The sequence below is a fragment of the Enhydra lutris genome, unplaced genomic scaffold, assembly GCF_002288905.1.
Source record: "Enhydra lutris kenyoni isolate GAN:26980312 unplaced genomic scaffold, ASM228890v2 scaffoldscaffold9, whole genome shotgun sequence".
NCBI lineage: Eukaryota > Metazoa > Chordata > Mammalia > Carnivora > Mustelidae > Enhydra > Enhydra lutris.
In genome coordinates this window covers 41,631,472-41,657,025 of record NW_019154093.1, presented here as the reverse complement: position 1 = coordinate 41,657,025, position 25,554 = coordinate 41,631,472, and the positions used below count along the sequence as shown (strand labels likewise).

Sequence of the window (25,554 nt, the reverse complement as noted above, 5' to 3'; positions counted from 1 at the left end):
CAAGAGTAAACACAGGAGCCATGTATATATGGGCACTGGCTCCCTAGCAGCACACTCGTTACATATCCTATCAGAGCAATTCTGACTCTCCAAGGTTGGGAAGTTTTGAACGAAATATTAAAACAACAAGTTTCACTTTGTGTATATGATCTTTGAGCAATGCCTTTAAAAAACAGCCCAAACCCCTTAAAATTCTGTTCCATTTCCTACCTTCAACTCTTTTATTTCCTAGATGTTTCATGGAACAATAACAGAAGAGCTAACCAATCATGAAGAATGGAGTCACTATAATGAGAACATGATAGAAGATCAAAAAGATTTTGTTTTCGTGAAGTTCAGTGGCCTGCATTTAAAATCCATGGAAAATTTGCAATCCTATATCTCTCTCAGAGTATGCATCTTCTCAAACAATTTTATTACAGATATTCGTCCACTTCAAAGTTGTATAAAATTAGTCAAACTTGATCTCCATGGAAATCAGGTAAGCAATAGACATTTTAGATTTTTGCATATAAATGAAATTGATATTCAAAAACACTTATGCTGTCTATCCCAATATATCTCCCAATTTTTATATAAAATATAAAAAAAATTAAAAATAGAATATATCTAAATACAAAATTTAAAATTTAAGGGGTGCGTGCCTGGCTGGCTCAGTAGGTAGAGCAAGTGACTCTTGATCTTTGGGTTATGAGTTTGAGCCCCACATTTGATGTGGAGAATTACTTTAAAAATTTTTTTAAGTTTAAACAAAATTTTGAGTTAGAAATATATATAACACTGTGTGATTTGGTATATTTTACTTCTTAAATTAATAGTCTAGTTAAAAATGCTCTGGACTTTTAGGGGCACCTGTGTGGCTCAGTTGGTTAAACGACTTTTCAGGTCATGATCCTGAAGTCCTAGGATTGAGTCCCACATTAGGCTCCCTGCTCAACGGGGAGTCTACTTCTCCCTCCACCCTTCCCTCTCTTGTGCTCTCTCTGTCTTATTCTCCCTCTCTCAAATAAATAAATAAAATCTTTAAAAAGTAAATAAATAAGTAAAAATGCTCTGGACTTTTTAATATTTTGATGACATAATTGACATATAACATATTAAGTTCATCTGTACAACATAATGATTGGTAATATATATCTATATATATATGTAAAAATATATATGGCACATTTTCTTTATCCATTTATCTGTCAGTAGATACTGAGGCTGCTTACATGTCTTAGCTATTGTAAATTATGCTGGAATGAATATGAAGGGTACATAAATCTTTTTGAGTCAGTGTTTTCCTTGTCTTGAGATAAATACTGAGAAGTAGAATTGTTGGATCATGTGGTAGTTTTATTTTTACTTTTTTGAGGAACCTCCATACTGTTTTCTACAGTGATTATACCAATTTACATTCCCTTTTCTTCACATCCTTGTTATTTCCTGTTCTTTGGACTATGGCCATTCTAGCAGGTGTGAAGTGATATCTTATTGTGGTTTTGATTTGTATTTCCCTGATGATTATTGATAGTGAGCATATCTTCATGTACCATGTTGGCCATCTGGATGTCTTTAGTAAATGTCTATTCAGTTTCACTGCCCATTTTTTAATTGGATTTTATTTTGTTATTGAGTTGTATGAGTTCTTTATATATTTTGGATATTATCCCCTTATTACATATATGACTGGCAAATATTGTCTTCCATTCAGTAGCTTGCCTTCTCATTTTTTTGCTTTGCTCTGCAGAAGCTTCTTAGTTTATTATATTTTTACTTGATGTATTTTTGCTTTTGTGTCCTTTGCTTTTTGTGTCAAAACCAAAAATCACCACTAAGGCTATTGTGAAGGAATGTATGGCCTATGTTTTCTTTTAGGAGTTTTATAGTTTCAGGTCTTGGGTTTTATACTTTAATCCATTTTGAGGTAATTTTTGTGTATGATATAAGATAGAGGTCCAGTTTCATGACTTTTTTTTTTTTTACATGTTGCTGTCCAGTTTTCCTGACACCATTTATTGGAGAGACTGCCCTTGTGCTTGCTTTGGCAGCATATATTCTAAAAATGGAAAGATACAGAGAAGATTAGCATGGCTGCTGTGCAAGGATGATATGCAAATTTATGAAGAGACTGCCCTGTCCTCATTGTATATTCTTGACTCCATCGTAGATCAACTAACCATCTATGCATGTGTTTATTTTTGGTCTCTGAATTCTGTTATATTGAGCTTTGTGTCTTTTTTTTTTTTTTAATTTCTTTTCAGCGTAACGGTATTCATTGTTTTTGCAACACACCCAGTGCTCCATGCAATACATGCCCTCCTTAATACCCACCACCTGGCTTCCCCAACCTCCCACCCCCCGCACTTTCAAAACCCTCAGGTTGTTTTTCAGAGTCCATAGTCTCTCATGGTTCACCTCCCCTTCCAGTTTCCCTCAACTCCCTTCTCCTCTCCATCTCCCCATGTCCTCCATGTTATTTGTTATGCTCCGCAAATAAGTGAAACCATATGATAATTGACTTTCTCTGCTTGACTTATTTCACTCAGCATAATCTCTTTCAGTCCCATCCATGTTGATACAAAAGTTGGGTTTTTGGGGCACCTGGGTGGCTCAGTGGGTTAAAGCCTCTGCCTTCGGCTCAGGTCATGATCCCAGGGCCCTAGGATCGAGCCCCACATCGGGCTCTCTGCTCGGCAGGGAGCCTGCTTTCTCTCTCTCTCTGCCTGCCTTTCTGCCTACTTGTGATCTCTGTCTGTCAAATAAACAAATAAAATATTTAAAAAAAAAAAAAGTTGGGTTTTCATCCTTTCTGTTGGAGGCAGAATACTCCATAGTGTATATGGACCACATCTTCCTTATCCATTCGTCCGTTGAAGGGCATCTTGGTTCTTTCCACAGTTTGGTGACCATGGCCATTGCTGCTATAAACATTGGGGTACAGATGGACCTTCTTTTCACTATATCTGTATCTTTGGGGTAAACACCCAGTAGTGCAATGGCAGGGTCATAGGGAAGCTCTATTTTTAATTTCTTGAGGAATCTCCACACTGTTCTCCAAAGTGGCTACACCAACTTGCATTCCCACCAATAGTGTAAGAGGGTTCCTTTTTCTCCACATCCCCTCCAACACACGTTATTTCCTGTCTTGCTAATTTTGGCCATTCTAACTGGTGTAAGGTGGTATCTCAATGTGGTTTTAATTTGAATCTCCCTGATGGCTAGTGATGATGAACATTTTTTCATGTGTCTGATAGCCATTTGTATGTCTTCATTGGAGAAGTGTCTGTTCTATTTTTATACCAATATCGTACTGTTTGGATTACTATGGGTTTGTAATATAGTTTAAAATGAGGGTGATGATACCTCTAGCTTTATTCTCTTTCAGGATTGCTTTGGCTATTCAGGGTCTTCTGTGTTTCCCTATACATTTTAAGATTCTTTTTTCCTTTTCTGTGAAAAATGCCTTTGGATTTTAAAAGGGAGTATACTGAGTATGTAGATTGTTTTGGGTAATATTATTTTAACAAGATTTATTCTTTCAGTCCAGAACATGGAATATCTTTCCATTTATTTGTCTTTTACTCTTTCTTTTATCCATATTTTATAGTTTTCAGTATGCAGTGTGTAGATCTTTTCACCTCCTTGGTTAAATTCATTCTAGGTATTTTACTCTTTCTGATGCAATTTTGTATGGGATTGGTGTTCTTAATTTCTCTTTCTTTAGCTTATTATTAGTGTATAGAAATGCAGCAGATATCTGTATATTGGTTTTGTATCCTGCAACTTTACTAATTGATTTATTAGCTGAATAATTTTTTGGCAAAGTCTTTAGGATTTTCTGTATATAATATGTCATCTGCAAATGCTGACAGTTTTGTTTCTTCCTTTCTGATTTGTATGCCTTTTGTTTCTTTTCCTTGATTAATTATTCTGGCTGGAACTTTTAATATTGTGTTGAATAAAAGTGGAAAGAGTGGACAGCTTTGCTTTGTTCCTGTTCTTAGAGGAAAAGCTTTCAATTTTCATTATTGTATATGATGTTAGCTGTGGGCTTGTCGTTTATGGCCTTTATTATGTTGAGGTACATTCCCTCTGTACCTACTTGTTAAGAGTTTTTATCATGAAAAAATGTTGAATTTTGTCAAATTCCTTTATCTATTGAGATGATCATGATTTTTGACTTTCATTTTTGTTAATGTGGTGTATCACGTTGATTGATATGGCTCCTTAATTCTTTATGTTTAGAAAATTTTAAAATTGGCCTACTATGAAGGAATTTTTACTGAACAAAGTATATATGTCTATTCATTTAATTATACTAATAATGATAACATATTATAGATGAACAATGTATTGTTTTTACTCCAGTAACCATTGGATAATGAGAGATTCTTTTTTGGATTATTAGTCAGCAATTTTCCAGTTTGGAAAATATTGAGTTTTAGAAGATGTTTAATGTTTTTAATTTTCCATGTAATTTATAGAAAATTAATATTTGTATTAAGATGTTATTATTAATAATATTTCAGATAAAGAGTCTACCAGATACCAAATTTTGGAGTGGATTGAAGAAACTAAAACTCCTCTATCTTCATGACAATGGGTTTGCAAAGTTAAAGAATATATGTATGTTATCTGCCTGTCCAAGTCTCATTGCCCTCACTATGTTCGATTGTCCAGTGAGCCTTAAAAAAGGATATAGACATGTTCTTGTCAACAGTATATGGCCTCTCAAAGCACTGGATCATCATGTGATTTCTGATGAAGAAATAATTCAGAACTGGCATCTTCCCGAAAGATTCAAAGCATATAACCACCGACTCTTCTTTAATTTCTGCCCTGCTTTGAAAAAGGTAATTGGATTCATTAGAGTTTCATTTCAGTTAAACCTAAGTTATATGAACTAATATATACTGTATCATTTTTTAAAATTTCATAAACTAGTGAATATATTAGTAGTATTATATCTGAGAATTTATAGAAGCTTATATGCCTACTGCATAAAAATTGCTGAGCATAAAATATCAAATTGTAGAGAAATATATTTTTGGTTTCTATTATGTTTTACTATAATAGCTTTATGAGATATAACTTAAATACTATAAAATTAACTCATTTTATATATATGATTTAATGATTTTAGTAAATCAATGGTGTTATGTAACCATCTCCACATTCCAGTGTTAGAAATTTCCACTACTCCAAAAGTTTCCTTCTTTCCCATGTGCAGTTAATTTCTACTCCCATCGCCAGTCATAGGTACCATTAGTCTGGTTTCTGTTTCTATGAAATTGCTTTACTAAATATTTTATCTGAATCAAGTCATACAATACACAGTCTTACCCAGCTGCCTTTTTTCACTTAGTGTGATATGTTTGAGGCTCATTTATTTTGTATCAGCAGTTAGTTACTTAGTAGTTAGTTACTTGTGATTGTGGAATAATTATCCATCATATGAATATACTGCATTTTTTTTGTTCATTCACCAGTTGATGGATGTTTAGATTATTTTCAGTTTTTGCTATTATGAATGATGCTGTTATGAACACCTACTTAACATGTTTTTATGTAGACATATGTTTTCATTTTTCTTGGGTAGATTCTTAGGAGTGCAAATGAGGGTATTTATGGTAAGTTTATGCTTAATTTTGTAAAACACTAAATTGCTTTCTAAACAGTAGAAACCAAAAATACATAAGGGTTCTAGTTCCTTTCAAACACTAGTATTTTTTGTATTTTAAACTATTAGACATTCTAGTAGGTATAAATTGGTATTTTATTTTGGTTTTAATTTTTATTTCCCTAAGGAATAATGGTGGTAAGCACTTTTCATCTGCTTATCAATTATGCATACTTTTATCAAATGCCTATGCAATATTTTGCTCATTTTGAATGTGGGTTGTTTGTCTTATTGTGTTGTAAGAATAGATCCATGGATATAAATCCTTTATCAGATATATGTATTACAAATATTTTTTTCTCAGCCTCTAGCTCATCTTTTCATTTTCTTGATGGTCTCTTAGAGCAGAAAAATTTTGAGTTTTAAGACACCTAGGTTATGAATTTTTTTCTTTTATGGATTATGCTTTTGGAATTGTATCTAAGAACTCTGCCTAAGGTCATAAAATTGTTTCTATGTTTTTTCCTAGAAGTTTAATAATTTTAGCTGAAACTTAGACTGTGTTTCATTTTGAATGAATTTTTATGTATGGTGTGAATTAAGAGTGTAATTTCATTTTTTTTTTTTGCATGTATTCAATTTGTTGAAAAGATTATTCTTTCCCAGGTGAACTATCTGGATATCTTTGTCTGAAATCAGTTGGCCATAAAATGGAAGGTTAATTTCTGGACTCTCAGTTATATTCTAATGGTCTATATATTTATCCTTATTCCAGTAGCACACAGTCTGATTATTGTAGATAGCTTTGTAGTTAAGTTTTGAAATAGGGAAGTATGCGTCCTCCAACTTTGCTCTTCTTTTTCAATATTGCTTTGGCTATTCAGGGTCCCTTGCATTTACAAATGAATTTTAGGATCAGCTTGTCAATTTCTACAATATTCCTGGTGGGATAGTGATAAAGATTCCATTGAATTTATATATCAATTTGTGGAGATTGCCATCTTTACAATAGTGAGTATTCTCATTCTTGAATGTGAACTGTCTCTCAATTTATTTAGATATTCTTTAATTCTCTCAGCATTGTTTTATAGTTTTCATTGTGCAAGTTTTACAGTTGTCTTGTCAAAATTTATTTCTATGTATTTTATTCATTTTGATTTTGTGATGGAATTATTTTCTTAAATTCATTTTTGGATTGTTTGTTACTAATATATAGAAATACAATTGATATTTTAATTTAATCTTATATTCTTCCACCTTGCTATTTTCATTTTTTATTTCTTGAAGATTGTGTTGATTAAAAATTTTGTTTTTTAAATAGATAGCGGATCTCTAATTTTTTTTCAGGTTTTCTATATTTGAGCTTTCCATTGGGAATTAGTTTCTTTTTTTCAATTCTTTAAAGGACAGTTTGGAATATTAATGGAAGTGGATAAAAATATTAAATTCTTGGGGCACCTGGGTGGCTCAGTGGGTTAAGCCTCTGCCTTCGGCTTGGATCATGGTCCCAGGGTCCTGGGATGGAGCTCCGCATCAGGCTCTCTGCTCAGTGGGGAGCCTGCTTCCCCCTCTCTCTCTGCCTGCCTCTCTGCCTGCTTGTGATTTCTCTCTCTGTCAAATAAATAAATAAAATCTTTAAGAAAATATTAAATTCTTAATTAATTTGGTGACATGGCATGTTGAAATCATCATTATATGTTGATATTTTTTAATGCTGAAAGCATTGATTGAGAAACCATATCTAGTTGTAGATTACAAAATGCTTAAATGGATAGATAAAAAATATTTAAAAAATGATTCATAGCATGAGTATTAGGGTAGATAGATCATGTAAGAATTTAAAAGAGATGAGTTCTGCAGGTGTTAGAAAAGTAAAACTACATAGGAAGTAAAAAAGTATATTGCAGAACATATTTATAATCTGTTCTAAATATATCTAAATCTCTATCTGTCTATCTCTCTATGCATTGACAATTGATAAAGAATGGAAAATCAGCTGAACAGTGATCACATTTGAAAGGGTGTATAAACAATGAACAGTGATTATGCATGGAGATTAGGAAGTTAGAAAACTTTATAACTGCATACAATTATTTATAAAAAGTTATGAATATATTAATGATTTTGAAATAATAGTTAAAAATTTTAGAGAAATAAAAAAGTGAAGCCAGTATTTAATTCTGGGTGTCTTAACCCGGGCCCTAAAAGAAGAATTTCATTTATGTGTTCTAGTTGGGTATTATGATATAATCGAAGGTAGGAACATACTTGACTTTTTTTTAACATGACTTTTTTTAAGGACAATCAAAATGATTGATGTTCATTTAAGCAATTAATAGGAAATTAGTGGGGATATGAAAAGAACCTTGGATGACATACTAAGGAGTTTAGACTTCTTAATGAATGCAATGAAGATCTATTGTAGTTATTTGAGGAGGAAATTAGAGTGGTTCTACCATAACTGGTGCTCTATGAATAAATGTTATTGACAAAGTTTTTTAAAGGAAATTAATTCAGTATTTTGCTAGCAGGTTAATGGAGGTTAGGAGACAGATGAGAGCAGAGAGATCAATTACTGTAGGCCAGAAATTATGTGATTAGAGTTGATATAGACAGTAGTGGCAAAGAAGAAAGAAGATAGACAGTATAGAGGACAGACACTCAATAAAGTCATTGTGGTAGGCACTTTATATATTTTATCCCTTCATTCCTTTACCAAATATGTATTGATCACCTAATATGTGAGCGAGATTATTCTGGACTCTGTGGTAAATAATACCAACAAAGGTTCTTCTCTCTTAAAGTTCAGTGGGAAGGCACAGAAAGTAAACATATAAGCAGAAATAACAAAACAAAATAAAACCAGCATAGAATGCCAGCTCGTGTTAATTTCTAAAGAAAAGAAAATAAAGTAGTAACATAGGACAAAAGGGATGAAGGCTTGGGCTAGATAGGGAAGGACTTTCTGAAGAATACTATTCATCATATTCTTTGGTGTGGAAAGATATTATTTCACAGAAACGAATGAAATATAGTAAGGTTTAAAATTTTACCCGATGTCAGACTTATATAGTCAGTCAAGAAGCTGGGATTTTTTAAAAAAAATTTTATTTATTTTATTTGACAGATAGAGATCACAAGTAGGCAGAAAGGTAGGCAGAGAGAGAGAGAAAAGAGAAAGCAGGCTCCCTGCCGAGCAGAGAGCCTGATGCAGGGCTGATCCCAGGATCCTGACCTGAGCCGAAGGCAGAGGCTTTAACCCACTGAGCCACCCAGGCACTCCAAGAAGCTGGGATTTTAAATCTTTCTTGGTTTCATAGTCCTGCAATCAACATTGTATATCAAAGAACAGACAGTGCAACTATTTGACAGGATTTTTTTAACTGATCAAATATGAATAATATGAATATGAATAAGAAAACAAAGAATAATAAGTGAGAAAATATTCTTTTTGTATTTTGAATTTGGGTAACTGGGACAAAAAGTAACTTAGAAATAAGTAACTTAGCATTTGAAGAGTTGTGGTAGAAAGTTAAGTTTGGTCATGTTTATTTGAGATAGGATATTGATACAGAGATACCAACCAGGCATTGGAAATGTAGAACTAAAATTCAAACGTAATGTTCTAAGTATAATATGTAAATTCAGTAGTCATTGGTCTGAGGGCATGGTTGAAGCCAAAGCACCAGAAGAAAATATAGGAATCAGTATGAGAGCTAAGGACACAGCCTTAGGGCAGTTTCATTTTATGGATACAAAGCAGAGGGACCAATGATGATAACAGGGAATTAATTTCAGGAGGTAGGAGGAAAAACAGAGAGATGGCTTATTATCACTTAGTTTAAGGGAAATGGATGATTGAAAAAAAGGATGTTTTTAAAGGTCAAGAAAAATTATCATGGAAACAAAACTATTTCGAAAACTTCTGTTGAAGAGGTTTGTGCATCTTTGCAATTTCATTAACTTTCAGGAATGGATACAGAATTGTAATGGGTTAATACATAATTACCAAGTATAGAAGGTTTTATGAGAAAATTTTGGACTGAGGAAAGATGATGCCTTAGCTGCCAGAAATAGGCTTAATGGGAAATATTTTTAAAAAGTGAGATGGTCCTACTTTAGTATATTTTTAAGCTCAAGGAAATACATTTTAATTTAAAAGATAAGATTAAAAATGTCAGAAATAGAATGATTGAAGGAAAAAAACCATTGTATAAAAAACATGAATGGAATGCATCACAGATGGAGTAAGCCTTAAAGAGCTATAGGTATACCTAATTATGGCAGAATTTTATGGTAGAGATTTAAAGAAATCTATTTGAATAACAGTTTTTCAGTTTACTGATAAATTTTTACTCATTATTTCTGCTATAAGCAATATTATTTTGGTTATTCTTTACTTATCGAAAGGTTTAATTTAGAACAATAAACTCTTGAATAAATGACAATCTATGAGAATATAAACTTATTTAGTAATGTTTGAAATATATATTTCAGAACTTTTTTTTTACACTTATTATTGAGTACAAGAATACTATGAAAACTGGGGCAGAGGAATTAAAGTGGTGGAGTAGTAGGGGAACCCTGGCTTGCCTCATCTCTTGGTCCCCAATGAGATTAACATCAAATCATTTTGAACAACTAGGAAATTGATTTGAGAATTAAGAAAATAATCTGCACAATTGGAAGGAGAGAATGTGGCAGAAAGGAGATTCAGCCATGTGAATTGGAGGAGAGAAAAGCCAGGTGCTGCGGGGAGGAGGGAGCCCTTTTCATGGATAGAAGTCAGGGAGAATAAGTGGCCTGTAGGGTTCATGCAAGATGCTGTCATGGGGATCCCCTAGGCTGCTCTGAGAGAGACTGTTCCCCTTCCTAGAGTGTATTTGGGAAAGGGCATAATGCTTTTGCATGGACCAAGGATCCTCTGGGCACCACTGAGCGGCGGTTCAGCAGCTGGGGACAGAGGCACATGTAGAGAGCAGATGAACTGGTTGAACCTTTTGGCTGTGTACACCTTCCTGGGTGCCCAGAGCCTGTGTTGAAGCACCACCCTATTTGTTGAAGAGACTGTTTGTTGTTGTTGTTGTTGTTTCCCCATTGGATGTTCTTTCCTGCTTTGTTGAAGATTAGCCGACCATACAGTTATGGGTCCATTACTGGATTTTCTATTCTGTTCTATTGATCAATGTGTCTGTTTTTGTGCCAGTACCATACTGTCTTGATCACTACAACTTTGTAATAGAACTTGAAGTCCAGAATTGTGATGTCTCCAGCTTTGCTTTTCTTTTTCCAGGTTGCTTTGGCTATTTGGGGTCTTTTGTGGTTCCATTTAAACTTTAGGATTGTTTGTTCTAGCTCTGTGAAAGATGTGTTGGTATTTTGATAAGGATTGCGGGATATGTGTGGATTACTTTGGTAGTATATATATTTTAACAATATTTGGTCTTCCAATCTATTAGCATGGAATGTTTTTCCATTTCTTTGTATCATCTTCAATATCTTTCATAAGTGTTTTATAGTTTTCAGGTACAGATCTTTTACCTCTTTGCTTAGTATAGTCCTAGATATTTTATGGGTTTTGGTGCAATTGTAAATGGGATTGGTTCCTTGATTTCTCTTTGTGCTGCTTCATTATTAGTGTATAGAAATGCAACACATTACTGTACCTTGGCCTGTATCCTGCAACTTTATTGAATTTGTGTATCAGTTTTAGCAATTTTCAGGGGGACTCTTTGGGTTTTTCTACATAGAGTATGATGTCATCTGAATATAGTGAAAGTTTGACTTCTTCCTTGCTGATTTGGATGACTCTTATTTCTTTTCGTTGTTTGATTGCTGGGGCTAGGACTTCTAGCACTATTTTATTTTATTTTATTTTTTTATTAATTTTTTATTTTTTCAGCGTAACAATATTCATTATTTTTGCACCACACCCAGTGCTCCATGCAATCCGTGCCCTCTACAATACCCACCACCTGGATCCCTCAATCTCCCACCCCCCACCCCTTCAAAACCCTCAGATTGTTTTTCAGAGTCCATCGTCTCTCATGGTTCACCTCCCCTTCCAATTTCCCTCAACTCCCTTCTCCTCTCCATCTCCCCCTTGTCCTCCATGCTATTTGTTATGCTCCACAAATAAGTGAAACCATATGATAATTGACTCTCTCTGCTTGACTTATTTCACTCAGCATAATCTCTTCCAGTCCCATCCATGTTGCTTCAAAAGTTGGGTATTCATCCTTTCTGATGGAGGCATAATACTCCATAATGTATATGGACCACATCTTCCTTATCCATTCGTCCGTTGAAAGGCATCTTTGTTCTTTCCACAGTTTGGTGACCTTGGCCATTGCTGCTATAAACATTGGGGTACAGATGGCCCTTCTTTTCATTACATCTGTATCTTTGGGGTAAATACCCAGTAGTGCAATTGCAGGGTCATAGAGAAGCTCTATTTTTAATTTCTTGAGGAATCTCCACACTGTTCTCCAAAGTGGCTACACCAACTTGCATTCCCACCAACAGTGTAAGCGGGTTCCCCTTTCTCCACATCCTTTCCAACACATGTTGTTTCCTGTCTTGCTAATTTTGGCCATCCTAACTGGTGTAAGGTGGTATCTCAATGTGGTTTTAATTTGAATCTCCCTGATGGCTAGTGATGATGAGCATTTTTTCATGTGTCTGATAGCCTTTTGTATGTCTTCATTGGAGAAGTGTCTGTTCCTATCTTCTGCCCATTTTTTGATATGATTGTCTGTTTTGTGTGTGTTGAGTTTCAGGAGTTCTTTATAGATCCTGGATATCAACCTTTTGTCTGTACTGTGATTTGCAAATATCTTCTCCCATTCCGTGGGTTGCCTCTTTGTTTTGTTGACTGTTTCCTTTGCTGTGCAGAAGCTTTTGATCTTGATGAAGTCCCAAAAGTTCATTTTCGCTTTTGTTTCCTTTGCCTTTGGAGACATATCTTGAAAGAAGTTGCTGTGGCTGATATCGAAGTTACTGCCTATGTTCTGAACTTCATAAAATCTATCTATGAAAGACCCACAGCAAATATCATCCTCAATGGGAAAAAGCTTGCAGCCTTCCCGTTGAGATCAGGAACACGACAAGGATGCCCACTCTCACCACTCTTGTTCAACATAGTATTAGAAGTCCTAGCAACAGCAATCAGACAACAAAGAGAAATAAAAGGTATCCAAATTGGCAATGAAGAATCAAACTCTCTCTCTTCACAGATGACATGATTCTTTATATGGAAAACCCAAAAGACTCCACCCCCAAACTACTAGAACTCATACAGCAATTCAGTAACGTGGCAGGATACAAAGTCAACATACAGAAATCAGTGGCTTTCTTATACACTAACAATGACAATACAGAAAGGGAAATTAGAGAATCGATTCCATTTACTATAGCACCAAGAACCATAAGATAACTGGGAATAAACCTAACCAAAGAGGTAAAGGAACTGTACTCAAGGAACTACAGAACACTCATGAAAGAAATTGAAGAAGACACAAAAATATGGAAGACCATTCCATGCTCTTGGATCGGAAGAATAAACATTGTTAAAATGTCTATACTGCCTAGAGCAATCTATACTTTTAATGCCATTCTGATCAAAATTCCACCAGTATTTTTCAAAGATCTGGAGCAAATAATCCTAAAATTTGTATGGAATCAGAAGAGACCCCGAATCGCTAAGGAAATGTTGAAAAACAGAAATAAAACGGGGGGCATCACATTACCTGATTTCAAACTTTACTACAAAGCCGTGATCACCAAGACAGCATGGTACTGGCATAAAAACAGACACATAGACCAGTGGAACAGAGTAGAGAGCCCAGATATGGACCCTCAACTATATGGTCAATTAATCTTCGACAAAACAGGAAAAAAATATACAGTGGAAAAAAGACTGTCTCTTCAATTAATGGTGCTGGAAAAACTGGATATGCAAAAGAATGAAACTCGACCATTCTCTTACACTGTACACAAAGATAAACTCAAAATGGATAAAAGATCTCAATGTGAGACAGGAATCCATCAGAATCCTAGAGGAGAACATAGGCAGTAACCTCTTCTAGCACTATTTTAAATAATGCTGAGAGTAGACATCTATGTCTTATTCCTGACCACAGAGGAAAAGCTTTCAGTTTTTCCCCATTGTGGATGATTTTAGATGTGGGTTTTCCACTTGTGGCCGTCATGATGTTGAGGTTTGTTCCCTCTATCCCTACTTTGTTTAGGGTTTTTATCAAGAATGGGTGCTGTGCTTTGTCAAATGCTTTTTCTGTATCTGTTGAGAGGATCAGATGGTTCTTATCCTTTATTTTATTGTGGTATATCAGGTTGACTGTGAATATTGAACCACCCCTTGCAACCCAGGAATAAATCCTACTTGATCATAGTGAATGACTCTGTTAATGTTCCATTGGATTCAATTTGCTAGTATTTTGTTGAGAATTTTTACATCCATGTTCATCATAGATGTTGACCTGTAGTTCTCTCATTTTAGTGGGGTATTTGTCTGAATTTGGAATCAGGATAATGAATCAAGATAATGGTAAGGGTAACTCATAGAATGAGTTTGGAAGTTTTCCTTTGATTTCTAGTTTTTGGAATAGTTAGAGAAGTACAGGTGTTAACTCTTCTTTAAATGTTTGGTAGGATTTTCAAGGGAAGCCATTCAGCCCTGGGCTTTAGTTTGTTGGGAGATTTTTGATTACTGATTTAGTTTTTTTTGCTGGTTATCAGTCTGTACAAGTTTTCTATTTCTTTCTGTTTCAGTTTTGCTAATTTATATGTTTCTAGGAATTTGTCCATTTCTTCCAGGTTGTCCAATTTATTGGCATATAACTTTTCATAATATTCTATTTTAATTATTTGTATTTCTGCAGTGTGGTTTTGATTTCTTCTCTCTTTTATTTTTATTTATTCATGTTCTCTCTCTCTCTCTCTCTCTCTCTCTCTTTTTTTAGTAAACTTGGCTAGGGATTTATCAATTTTATGAATTCTTTTGAAGAACCAGCTCCTGGTTTCATCAATGTGTTCTTCTTCTTTTTGTTTGTTTGTTTGTTTGTTTGTTTCTATATCATTTATTTCTGCTCTAATGTTTATTGCTTCCCTTCCTCTGCTGGCGTTAGTCTTCATTTGTTTTTATTTTTCTAGCTTCTTTAGGTGTAAGGTTAGGTTGCAGATTGAGATTTTTCTTGCTTCTTGAGTTAGGCCTATATTGCTATGTATTTCCTTTTTATGACCACTTTTGCTGTATCTCAAAAGTTTTGGACTGGTATGTTTTCATTTTCATTTGTTTCCATCTATTTTTAAAGTTCTTTTTTAATTTCTTGGTTGACCCATTCATTCTTTAGTAGGATGTTCTTTAACATCCATGTATTTGTGGTCTTTGAAAATTTTTTCTTGTGATTGACTTTAAGTTTCATAGTGTTGTGACTGGAAAATAAGCATGATGTGATCTCAGCCTCTTTGTACTTGTTGAAACCTAAATTGTGACCTCCAGAACCTTATCTGTTCTGGAAAATGTAACTATGTCCACTTGAAAAGACTGTGTATTCTGCTGCTTTAGGATGAAATGTTCTGAATGTATCTGTGAAGTCCATCTGGCCCAGTTTGTCATTCAAAACCATTGTTTCCTTGTTGATTTTCAGCTTAGCTGATCTGTCCCTTGCTATAAGTGGAGTTAATGTCTCCTACTAGTATTGTATTATTGTCAATGAGTTCCTTTTTGTTTGTTATTTATTGATTTATATCTTTGGATGCTCCCAAGTTGGGTTCATAAATATTTACAATTATTTTTATTGGATAGTCTAATTCATTACAATTATTAGTTTATTTTTATTACTTCTTCATCTCTTGTTGTAGTCTTTGGTTTAAAATCAAGTTTGTTTGATATAAGTATTGCTACTCCAGCTTTCTTTCTTTATTTATTTCTTTTTTAAGATTTTATATATTTATTTGAGAGAGAGAGAGAGTGAAAGAGGGAGAGCATGAAAAGCAGAGGGTCAGAGGAAGAATCAGACTCCTCACTGAGTGGGAAGCCAGATGCAGGACTTGATCCCTGGACTCTGGGATCATGACCTGAGCCAAAGGCAGATGTTTAACTGACTGAGCCCCCCAGGCACCCTCCAGCTTTCTTTTAACATCTATTTGCATGGTAACTATTTCTCCATCCCCTCACTTTCAATCTGCAGGTGAAAACAAAAACAAAAACAAAAACAAAACAATAAAAAAAAAAACCCTACAGGTCTCTTTAGGTCTAAAGTGAGTCTCTTGTAAGCGGCATATAGATGGGCTTTGTTTTTCTATCCATTCTGACACCCTGTGTCTTTTGATTGGAGCAGTTAGTCCATTTACATTCGGAGTAATTATTGATAGATATGAATTGTATGCCATTCTATTTTTTTTTTTTTTCCGTTTCTGGAGATTTTCTCTATTCCCTTCTAGTCTTTGTCACTTTTTGTCTTTCTTTCCTACTCAAAGCATCCCCTTTAATATTTCTTACAGGACTGGTTTAGTGGTCATGAACTCCTTTGTTTTTTATTGTCTGGGAAACTTCATCTTTCCTTCTATTCTGAATGATAGCCTTGCTGGATAGAGTATTGTTGGATATAGATTTTTCCCATTCAGTATGTTGAATATTTCATCCTACTTTCTTTTGGCCTGCCAATTTTCTGTGGAGAGAACTACTACTAGCCTTATTGATCTTCACTTATAAGTTAGAGACTTCTTTTATCTTGCTGCTTTTAGGATTTTTTTATCTCTATATTTTGCAAATTTGATATGATATGTGTTGGTGTTGACCTGCTTTTGTTGATTTTGATGGGAGTTCTCAGTGCCTCCTTAATTTGGATCTGTTTCCTTCCCCCAAGTTGAAGAAATTTTTAGTTATAATTTCTTCAAATAAACCTTCTGGTCCCTTTCCTCCATCTTCTTCTGGAACTCCTCTGATACAAATATTATTATGCTTTATGGCATCACTGAGTTCCCTAAGTCTATATTTGTAATCCAATATTTTTCTTTCCCCCTTCCTTCATTTTCATTATTTTATGTAATTTTATCTTCTGTATCAGTTATTGTTCTTTGCTTCCTCCATCCTTGTAGTCATTACATCCAGTTGTTTTGCACTTCAGTTATAGTGTTTCTTCTTTTCTTTTTTTTTTCCAGCCTGACCAGTTTTTAGGTCTTTTATCTCTGCAGTATGGGACTCCCTGGCATCTTCTATGCTTTTCCTAAGCCCAACTAGTATCCTTATGATTGTTGCTTTAAATTCTGGATCAGGCATTTTACTTGTATCTGTTTGGATTAGATCCCTGGTCATGATCTTTTCTTGTTCTTTCTTTTGGGATGAATTGCTTTGTCTTGATATTTTGTCTAGGTCTCTGTCTTCATATATTAGGAAAGCCTGGTATGTTTCATGCTCCTGAGAATAATGACTTTATGGTAGAAGAGCTCATATATGTCCAGCGCCTGACTTTTTAGGAAGTGTCTCTGGCATATGCTGTGTGCACTCTGCTGCTGTGTTGTGGCTGCTCTTTCCCTCAGGTCAGTCCTCTGCAGAGTTTCCTCTTGGCTGAAGTGGGGAGTGTTTGGACCTTGACCAGAGTGTGGTGAGTTTTAACTAGGTGTGCTCTGTTCTTCTTGTTAAAAGAGACCCGATGCTATTTCCACTAGAGCTGAAGCTTTGCAGAACTATTTAATAGATGTGGTGCATGTGTGTGGGGGGAGGCTTGATGGTCTTCTGAAGGATGGACCTGTTGTTCTGGTTCCCAGGCACACCTGCTCAAGAAAAGCAGCACCAGTAGAGCACAGGGGTGGGGGGCTGGGATGGGGAGCTTGCTGTAAGCAGTTTACGTCACCAGTGTTGGCACTGTGCTTCTTACTGAAATTAGTTTATGCTGAAGAGCGGGATAAGGGAAATGGGGCCAGCCAGCTTCTTTGTCCCCATAGAGGAGAGTTTGCACCTGCTAATCTCCAGGAAGCCTTCCCAGAAGAGCAGACAGTCTCCCCTCTTGCAAACCAGGTGTCCCTCAGATTGCCACCTTCACCCTGTCTCTGTCTTGGCTGTCTACCCGCCCAGTATCACAGTGCACCTTGAGCTCTTTCCCAGCCAGGCTGGCTGAATTTTGAAATGCCAAACCTAAGGGATCTGGCTTGGTGGGGACCTGTACTGGTCCTCTGGGGAAGGATCTTGCTACACTGGGAATGATGTCCCTTTTGTCCCAAAAGGGCAGTCTAACCAAAACACAAGGGCATGGAGTAAAGCACAGCAAGGAGCCAGTGTCCAGGTTAGCCACCCTCAGCAGGTGTCTCAGTGCATATGCTGAGAGGCAGGCAGGGGAAATGGCACATGACAGCTCTTTTCTCCCTGGAGAAGCAATGCCACCTCTCTCAGATGCACTCCAAGAAGGGGTGCTCTCTCTCCCAGTGTGTCCTAGGAGATGCTCAAGATTGCACAGTCTGCCCCCAGGCTATCTGCCCTCATTCCCAAAAGAGCACTGCAGTGCCCTCAGGGCTCCACACTGGCCATGCCACAGACCTCTTAAACTCCAATCTTTGAGACCTGCTCTTTGTAAAAACTCACGAAAAATCAGTCCCTCTTGTCCCCATCAGTGGCTTTGGGAAAGTTTTTCCCTTGTGTGATTCCCTGTGCACTCCTCTTGTTCTCTCTTGCATTTCTCTTTGACAGGAGTCCGTCCTCTCCATAGCACTCACAATCCCTTTCTCCCCCAAACCACGTCTCTGCACCTCCTCCCTCCACATTGTGGCCTCTCCTCTCTCTGCAGTTGTGCAGTTTTTTCTGTCAGTGCTTGATAGATTTCTTGAATATATAGAATGATTGATATTTATCGAGCTATGTTTGAGGGAGAGGTAAGTCTAGGTTCTTCCTACTATTCCACCATCTTAGCTCCTACCTCAAAGTAGAGATTTTTAGATCAAATGTTTAGCATCCATTTTTTTCTCAATTCCAAGGTAAGTATCAAAAGAAGAATAAAAGTGCATAAATATAACAACCAAAGAGATATTTGAAAGTGAATTTATGTTTGGCTTAATATGTAAGACATATTATATGTTTGTAAAGTTTATACTTTTGCTTTTTGAAGATAAAAAATACAGCCTATATGACATACAGAAATCATAAGATAGTGTCAAAATTAAAACTATATTTATAAAATTTTTTATATATTTACATTTATGTTGTGATATGATTATAAGTAAATATAAATAATCATAAATTTATTGTAAGTGTAAAAACCAAAATCAAGGTGGCTATTCACAAGACAAGCCCCCAAATTAAGGTAATACAGAAAAAGTAAAATGAAAAGCTAAGCAAATACATATTAAGTAGAATAAAACAAAAGGTTTAACATTAGTCTTAATGTAGAATTTATCACACAAAATGTTAAATGGCATAAATAGGAGCCCTTTCCATTGATGTAAAAAATAATAGCTATAATAAAGAAATATTTTGAAGATTGATGTACAAAATGGTATTATACAAAAACATATGAATATTTTTGGAAATTTAAGACTAAGTAGAAAATATTGCAGTATAGGTAGAACATATTTATCTCAAAAAACCATTTTGTTAATAAAAAGCATATAGGCTTCCACTTCTAAGAAGATAGAGTAGATGCTTCTCTTGCAAAGTATAATTCAATTCCTTGGACATTATATGTGTTACATAGTTATTATTTATGATATAATGCATTACATCATACTACAGGTATACCTTGGAGATACTGCAGTTTTCATGTCAGACCAACACAATAAAAAAAAATATACTAAAACAAGTCAAATAAATTTTTTGGTTTTCTAGTGAATATAAAAGTTTTTACTGTAATCTGTTCAGTGTGTAATAATACTGTACTATTATGCATAAAGAAGTATATGAAACCTTGATTAAATACATGATTGCTAAAAAATGATAACCATCATCTGAGTTTACAGTGAGTTATAATCACTAATTACAGATCACCATAACAAATATAATAATGAAAAACTTTGAAGTATGGTGAGAATTACCAAAATGTGGCGTGGGAAAAATGACACCAATACACTCGCTTATTGTGGGGTTACCACAAGGTTTAATTTGTAAAAAACACAAACAAAAACAAAAAACAAACAACAACAACAAAACACAAGTGAAAAAAAATGCAGTATTTGCAAAGTGCAATAAAGAAAGTATAATAAAACAAAGTATCCCTGTATATATTATATCTTATATAAATTCCTTGGACATTACATATAAAACAAACATTAAAAGACTGAATGGTGAAGCACAGAGGCTGACTGGCTATGACAATCAGAATCTGAGCAATGACGCGGTGGTGAATGAATTTCCTGTTTTGCTTGTTTTTTACATATATCCTAAAATTAAAGCTAAAGAAGTCAGTATCCTAAAAGCCAAAAGATGCAACCAAACAAAATACCAAAATGCCTACTCTATCTAAACAAGCAAGAAAGATGAGTCTAGTAAGACAGTTAACTTTCAAACAATAACTACTCTACTCCAGTCAAAACCACAGAAAACATTTTGGTTCCACTTCTACCCATGCTGCAGAGGCTGAGTGGAGAGCCTAGACTTCCATCCTCATGAAGCTTTGATGAGGCAACCCAATAATCATTGGGATGGTATCACAAGAAGACTAATGGAGATCAGGACTTTCATTATTTCCCAGCTGTAAGAAGGCCACCCTCATAGCCATGTCAATGAAGACCATCTGAAAGTGGAAACTCGCACTTCTACCAGAAGTAATGAGAAGCCCACCTTCAGTTGGAGGTTAACAAAGGTTTGAATGGTGGTGAATCTGGACTTCTACATCCCCCTGGAAGTAACAAGATAGTGACCTCCATTTCCCTTGCTGGAGCAATATCAGAGAAAGCCAGCTAAAACAAGGTTTAAATGAGATTTAAAAGTTTTAGAACATAGTACAAAAATGTCTATGTTTCATTCAGTAGTCACTCAACATACAAAGAACTAGGAAGGTCTTAAACTGAATGAAAACAGATAATCGATAGATGCTAATCCTGAGTTGCTTGCATTGTTTAAAATTTTCTGATAAATTTTTTAGGCATCATTAAAATGCTTCAATGATCAATTATAAAAATACTTGAAATATACAAATAGAAAGCTTCAACAATGTAATAGATAAAAAGAAACATGGTAATTAGAGAACTCAAAAATACAATAACCAAAATAAAAAAAGCACAGTGGATGAACTTAATAGAAGAATAGAGGGGGAAGATTAAAGAATGTTGAAAAAGGGAAGATAGAATAATAGAAATTAATTAATGTGAGCAACAGAGAGAAAATATATTGAAAAAGAAAAAGAATAGATATTCCAGGCAATTGGAAACAGATATTCCATGCAAATAGAAACCAAAAGGAAGCATGTGTAGCTAAACTTACACAAAATGGACTTTAAATCAAAGGCTATAATAAGAGACAAGGTTATCATAATGATAAAGATGTCAATCCAACAAGAGGATATAGCTTTTGTAAATATGCATTTAGCATAGAAGCACTTAAATATATAATGCAAATATTAACAGACCTGAACTAAACAGCTTCTGCACAGCAAAGGAAACTATTAATGAAAGGAAACTGACAAAATTGGAGAAAATATTGGCAAATAATATATCTGATAACATAACACTGTCTGATGTTCTAAATGTATGCATGAGAAATACTTCAGAAAATTCTTAAGAAGATAGCTGTAAAGAATGGTAAGAGTTCTACACTTAATTTGGATAAGTAAATTGGTGACCTCATTTGTGAGTGTGTGTGTTTGTATATGAGAGTTCTAAAAAAAGAATGCATAAAAAACACTAGGGATCAATATAAATGAAGTTCTCAAATTCTTTAGTAGGAAAGTAAGAATAAGAAAACAAATGAAAAGCAGAGAAAATAAATAGAATACATAATAGAAAATGGGAGACTTAAGTTCTATCAGTAATTACATTAAAATTTAAATTAAACTTAAATGGCCCAAATGTACCAATTGAAAGATACTGGCCAAGTAGATTTAAAAATATGACTCAAATAAGAGAAAGACTGTTATATGATCTCTCAGATACGAGGAATTTGAGAGGCAAGGTAGGGGGTTGTGGGGGTAGGGAAGGAAAAAATGAAACAAGATGGGATCGGGAGGGAGACAAACCATAAGAGACTCTTAATCTCATGAAACAAACTGAGGGTTGGTTAAGGGGTGGGAGGATAGGGATAGGGTGGCTGGGTTATGGACATTGGGGAGGGTATGTGCTATGGTGACTGCTATGAAATGTATAAGCTTGATAATTCACAGACCTGTACCCCTGGGGCAAATAATTCATTATATGTTAATAAAAAAATAAAAATACGACTCAAGTTTATGTTGTCTACATGAAACTTCAAACACAATGGTATAGGGATGTTGAAAATAAAAGGATGGACAAAGATTTATCATACCAAAACTAATCAAAGGAAAAGAGGACCAATTGACTATCTTAACATTAGTAGGGTAAACTTCAGAGCAAAAAAAATTATCTGAGGCAGAGAGGGACATATAATGATAAAAGGTTCAAACCACTAAGAAGACATGTAATCTTAAATGTGAATGCACCAAACAAGAGTCCTACAATATGTGAAGCAAAGATTGATAAAACTGAAATGAGAAATAAATACATGATTATATTTGGAGACATCAAAATTCCTCTCTCAATAATTACTACTATATATTGAAAAAAAACTCTATAACCCTATCAACCAGCAAAATCTAACTGACATTTATAGAACACTCTACCAGCAACAGGAGAATAGACATTCTTTTCAAGTGTTCAATCATATGTAGGCCATTTCCTGTTTCATGGACAAACCTCAACAAATTTAAAATAATTTGAATCATATACATTGTGTCCTCTAACTACAGAAAAATAAGAGGACACTCCCCAAACACTTGAAAACTAAGCAACACACTTCTAATAAATCCATAGATCAAAGATACAGTATCAAATGAAAAAATGTATTAAAATTAAGATACAAGCTACCGAAATTTGTGGGACACAGCTAAAGCAATGCTGAGAGGGAAATTTTTAGTATTAAATGCATATATAGGAACAAAGGAAAATCCTCAACTCAACAGTCTGAGATTCCCCTCATAAGAACCTAGAAAAACAAGAGCAAAATAAACCCAAAGTAAGCAGAAAGAAGGAAATGATAAAGATAGGAGATGTCCATGAAATAAAAAACAAACAAAAATAATAAAATTAGTAAAGCATAAATCTGGTTCTTTTAAAAGATCAATAAAATTGACAAACCTCTAGCAAGACTGATGGAGAAGAAAAGAGAAAAGACACAAATTACCAATGTCAGGAACAAAACAAGGATATCACTACAGACCTTGTAGACATCAAAAGAAGAGAATACTACAAAAACACTACACATAAACTTAACAATTTAGATGAATGGACCACTTCATGCAGACAACAACAACAACAAAACTCATTCTCTATGAAAAAGATAATTTTGACTAGTCCTTTATGAAGGAAATTGAGTTTATAACTTTAAACTCCAAAAAAAGAAATCTCCAGTCCCAGATAATTGCATTAGAGAATTCTCCCAAACATATAAAATTTTATTCTGTTTCTTCTAGAAAATAAAAAGAAACATTTCACTGTTTATTTTATAAAGTTAATAGTACCTTGATACCAAAACCAAAGACAGTACCAAAAAAAAAAAAAAAAAAAAAAAAAGAACAGACCAGTATCCTTCATGAATATAAGCATAAAAATCCTTAACAAAATGTTAGCAAAAATCCTTAACAAATGTCAGCAGTGTATGAAAATAACTGTATACCATGAGCAAGTGGTTCTTAGTCCAGGGATACAAAGTTTGTTCAATATTTGAAAATCAATTAATGTAATTTACCATATCAAAAGACTAAAGAAAACATATATCAAATATCATATATCACTTAATGGAGAAAAAACATTTGGCCAAGTTTGGCCAAGTTCAACATCCACTCATGATCAAAACAAAACAAAACAAAACACCTCAGAAAAATAGGTATTGAGAACTTCCTTTTGTTTATAAAAACATCAAATAAAACCTAACAGCTAATATTATGCTTAGTGGTAAAAGACTGAATATTTTCTCCCCAAGAGTGGGAATGAAGCAAGGGTGCCCACCATCTCTTCTCATGTCATCATAGTGCTGGGAAGTCTAGCTAGTGCAATTAACTGAAAAAAGGAAATAAAAGACAGATGAAAAAGAAGAAATAAAACTATTTGCAGATGAAATGATAACCTATGTAGGTAATCCCAAAGAATCCACCAAAAAATCTCTTAGAAGTAAAAAGTGAGCTTAGTAAGGCCACAGTATGTTAGGTAAACATGCAAAAATTAATCACATTTCTATATACTACCCTTGGACACCAAAATTAGAAATATACTTTCATTTATAATCACTCAAAAAGATGAAATACTTAGGTATGTCTAATAATATTTGTATAGAACTTGTATGCTGAATGCTATAAAACACTTATGAAAAAAAGATCTAAATGAATGGTGAGACATAGCATATTCATGAATTAGAATATTCAGCATAATATTTCAGTTCTCTCCAAAATGATATATAGGGTTAATGCAATTCCTATCAAAACCTTGCAGAATTTTCTGTAGATATAAACAAGAGCATTCTAAACTTTTTATGGAAAGGTAAAGGAATTAGAATGACTGAAGCAACTTTGAAGAACAGTTAAGTGATAGGAATCTATTTACCTGATTTTGATATTTAGTTAGCTACAGTAATCAACACTATGTGGTATTAGTGAGACATAGATCAAGGGAACAGATTAGAAAACTTAAAAATAGGTCCACAAATTATGTTCAACTGAATTTTGACAAAGATATAAGTAGTTTGATGGAGTAAATACAATCTTTTCATATATGTGGCTAGAGTAATTGGGCATACACCCACCCACACACACACAAATAAGCCTCAACCCAAGTTCCACACCCCATACAAAAATTAACTCAAAATGAATCATGGAGTTAAATGTACCACTTAAAACTATAAAACTTTTAGAAAGAAAAAAAAAATAGAGGTTTTAGGGATGAAAGGTGTAGGAAAAACATTCTTAGACCTGACAACAAAAGCATAATCTTTAAAAGGAAAAAAATGATAAACTGAACTTCATCAAAATTAAAACTTTTTATCTCTCTGTAAAAGACCCTGTCCAGTAAATGAAAGAAAGTTACAGAGTTGGGAAAGTATTTGAAAGTGAATTTTTTTAATTAACATATAATGTACTATTACCCCTAGGGGTACAGGTCTGTAAATCGCCAAGTTAACACACTTCATAGCACTCACCATAGCACATACCCTCCCCAATCTCCATAACCCAACCACCCTCTCCCTCTCCCCTACTACCCCCAGCAACCCTGTTTGTTTTGTGAGATTGAGTCTCTTATGGTTTGTCTCCCTCCTGATCCCATTTGTTTCATTTATTCTTTTCCTACCCCCCAAACCTCCCATGTTGCTTCTCAACTTCCTCATATCAGGGAGATCATATGATAGTTGTCTTTCTCCAATTGACTTATTTCACAAAGCATAATACCCTCTAGTTCCATCCATGTCGTCGCAAATGGCAAGATTTCATTTCTTTTGATGGCTGCATAGTATTCCATTGTATATATATACCACATCTTTTTTATCCATTCATCTGTTGATGGACATCTGGGTTCTTTCCATAGTTTGGCTATTGTGGACATTGCTGCTATAAACATTCGGGTGCACGTGCCCCTTCAGATCACTACATTTGTATCTTTAGGGTAAATACCCAGTAGTGCAATTGCTGGGTCATAGGGTAGCTCTATTTTCAAGAAAGTGAATATTTTAAAAATGATAATATTTATGAGTCATCAAAATTTGAGTAGGGTATTTTTTTTCT

The 25,554-nt window shown here is 34.5% G+C and overlaps 1 protein-coding gene across 1 annotated transcript in view; it reads left to right on the top strand.

The window, feature by feature from the left end:
- Positions 1–232: 232 nt before the first annotated feature.
- Positions 233–25,554, top strand: part of LOC111143607 (leucine rich repeats and IQ motif containing 3) — a 169,511-nt gene continuing 144,189 nt past the window's right edge. Inside the window, exons 1-2 of the mRNA XM_022497440.1 lie at positions 233–481; positions 4,515–4,838. Of these exons, the coding sequence (XP_022353148.1) occupies positions 233–481; positions 4,515–4,838 (573 nt within the window). The remainder of the gene's footprint in view (positions 482–4,514; positions 4,839–25,554) is intronic.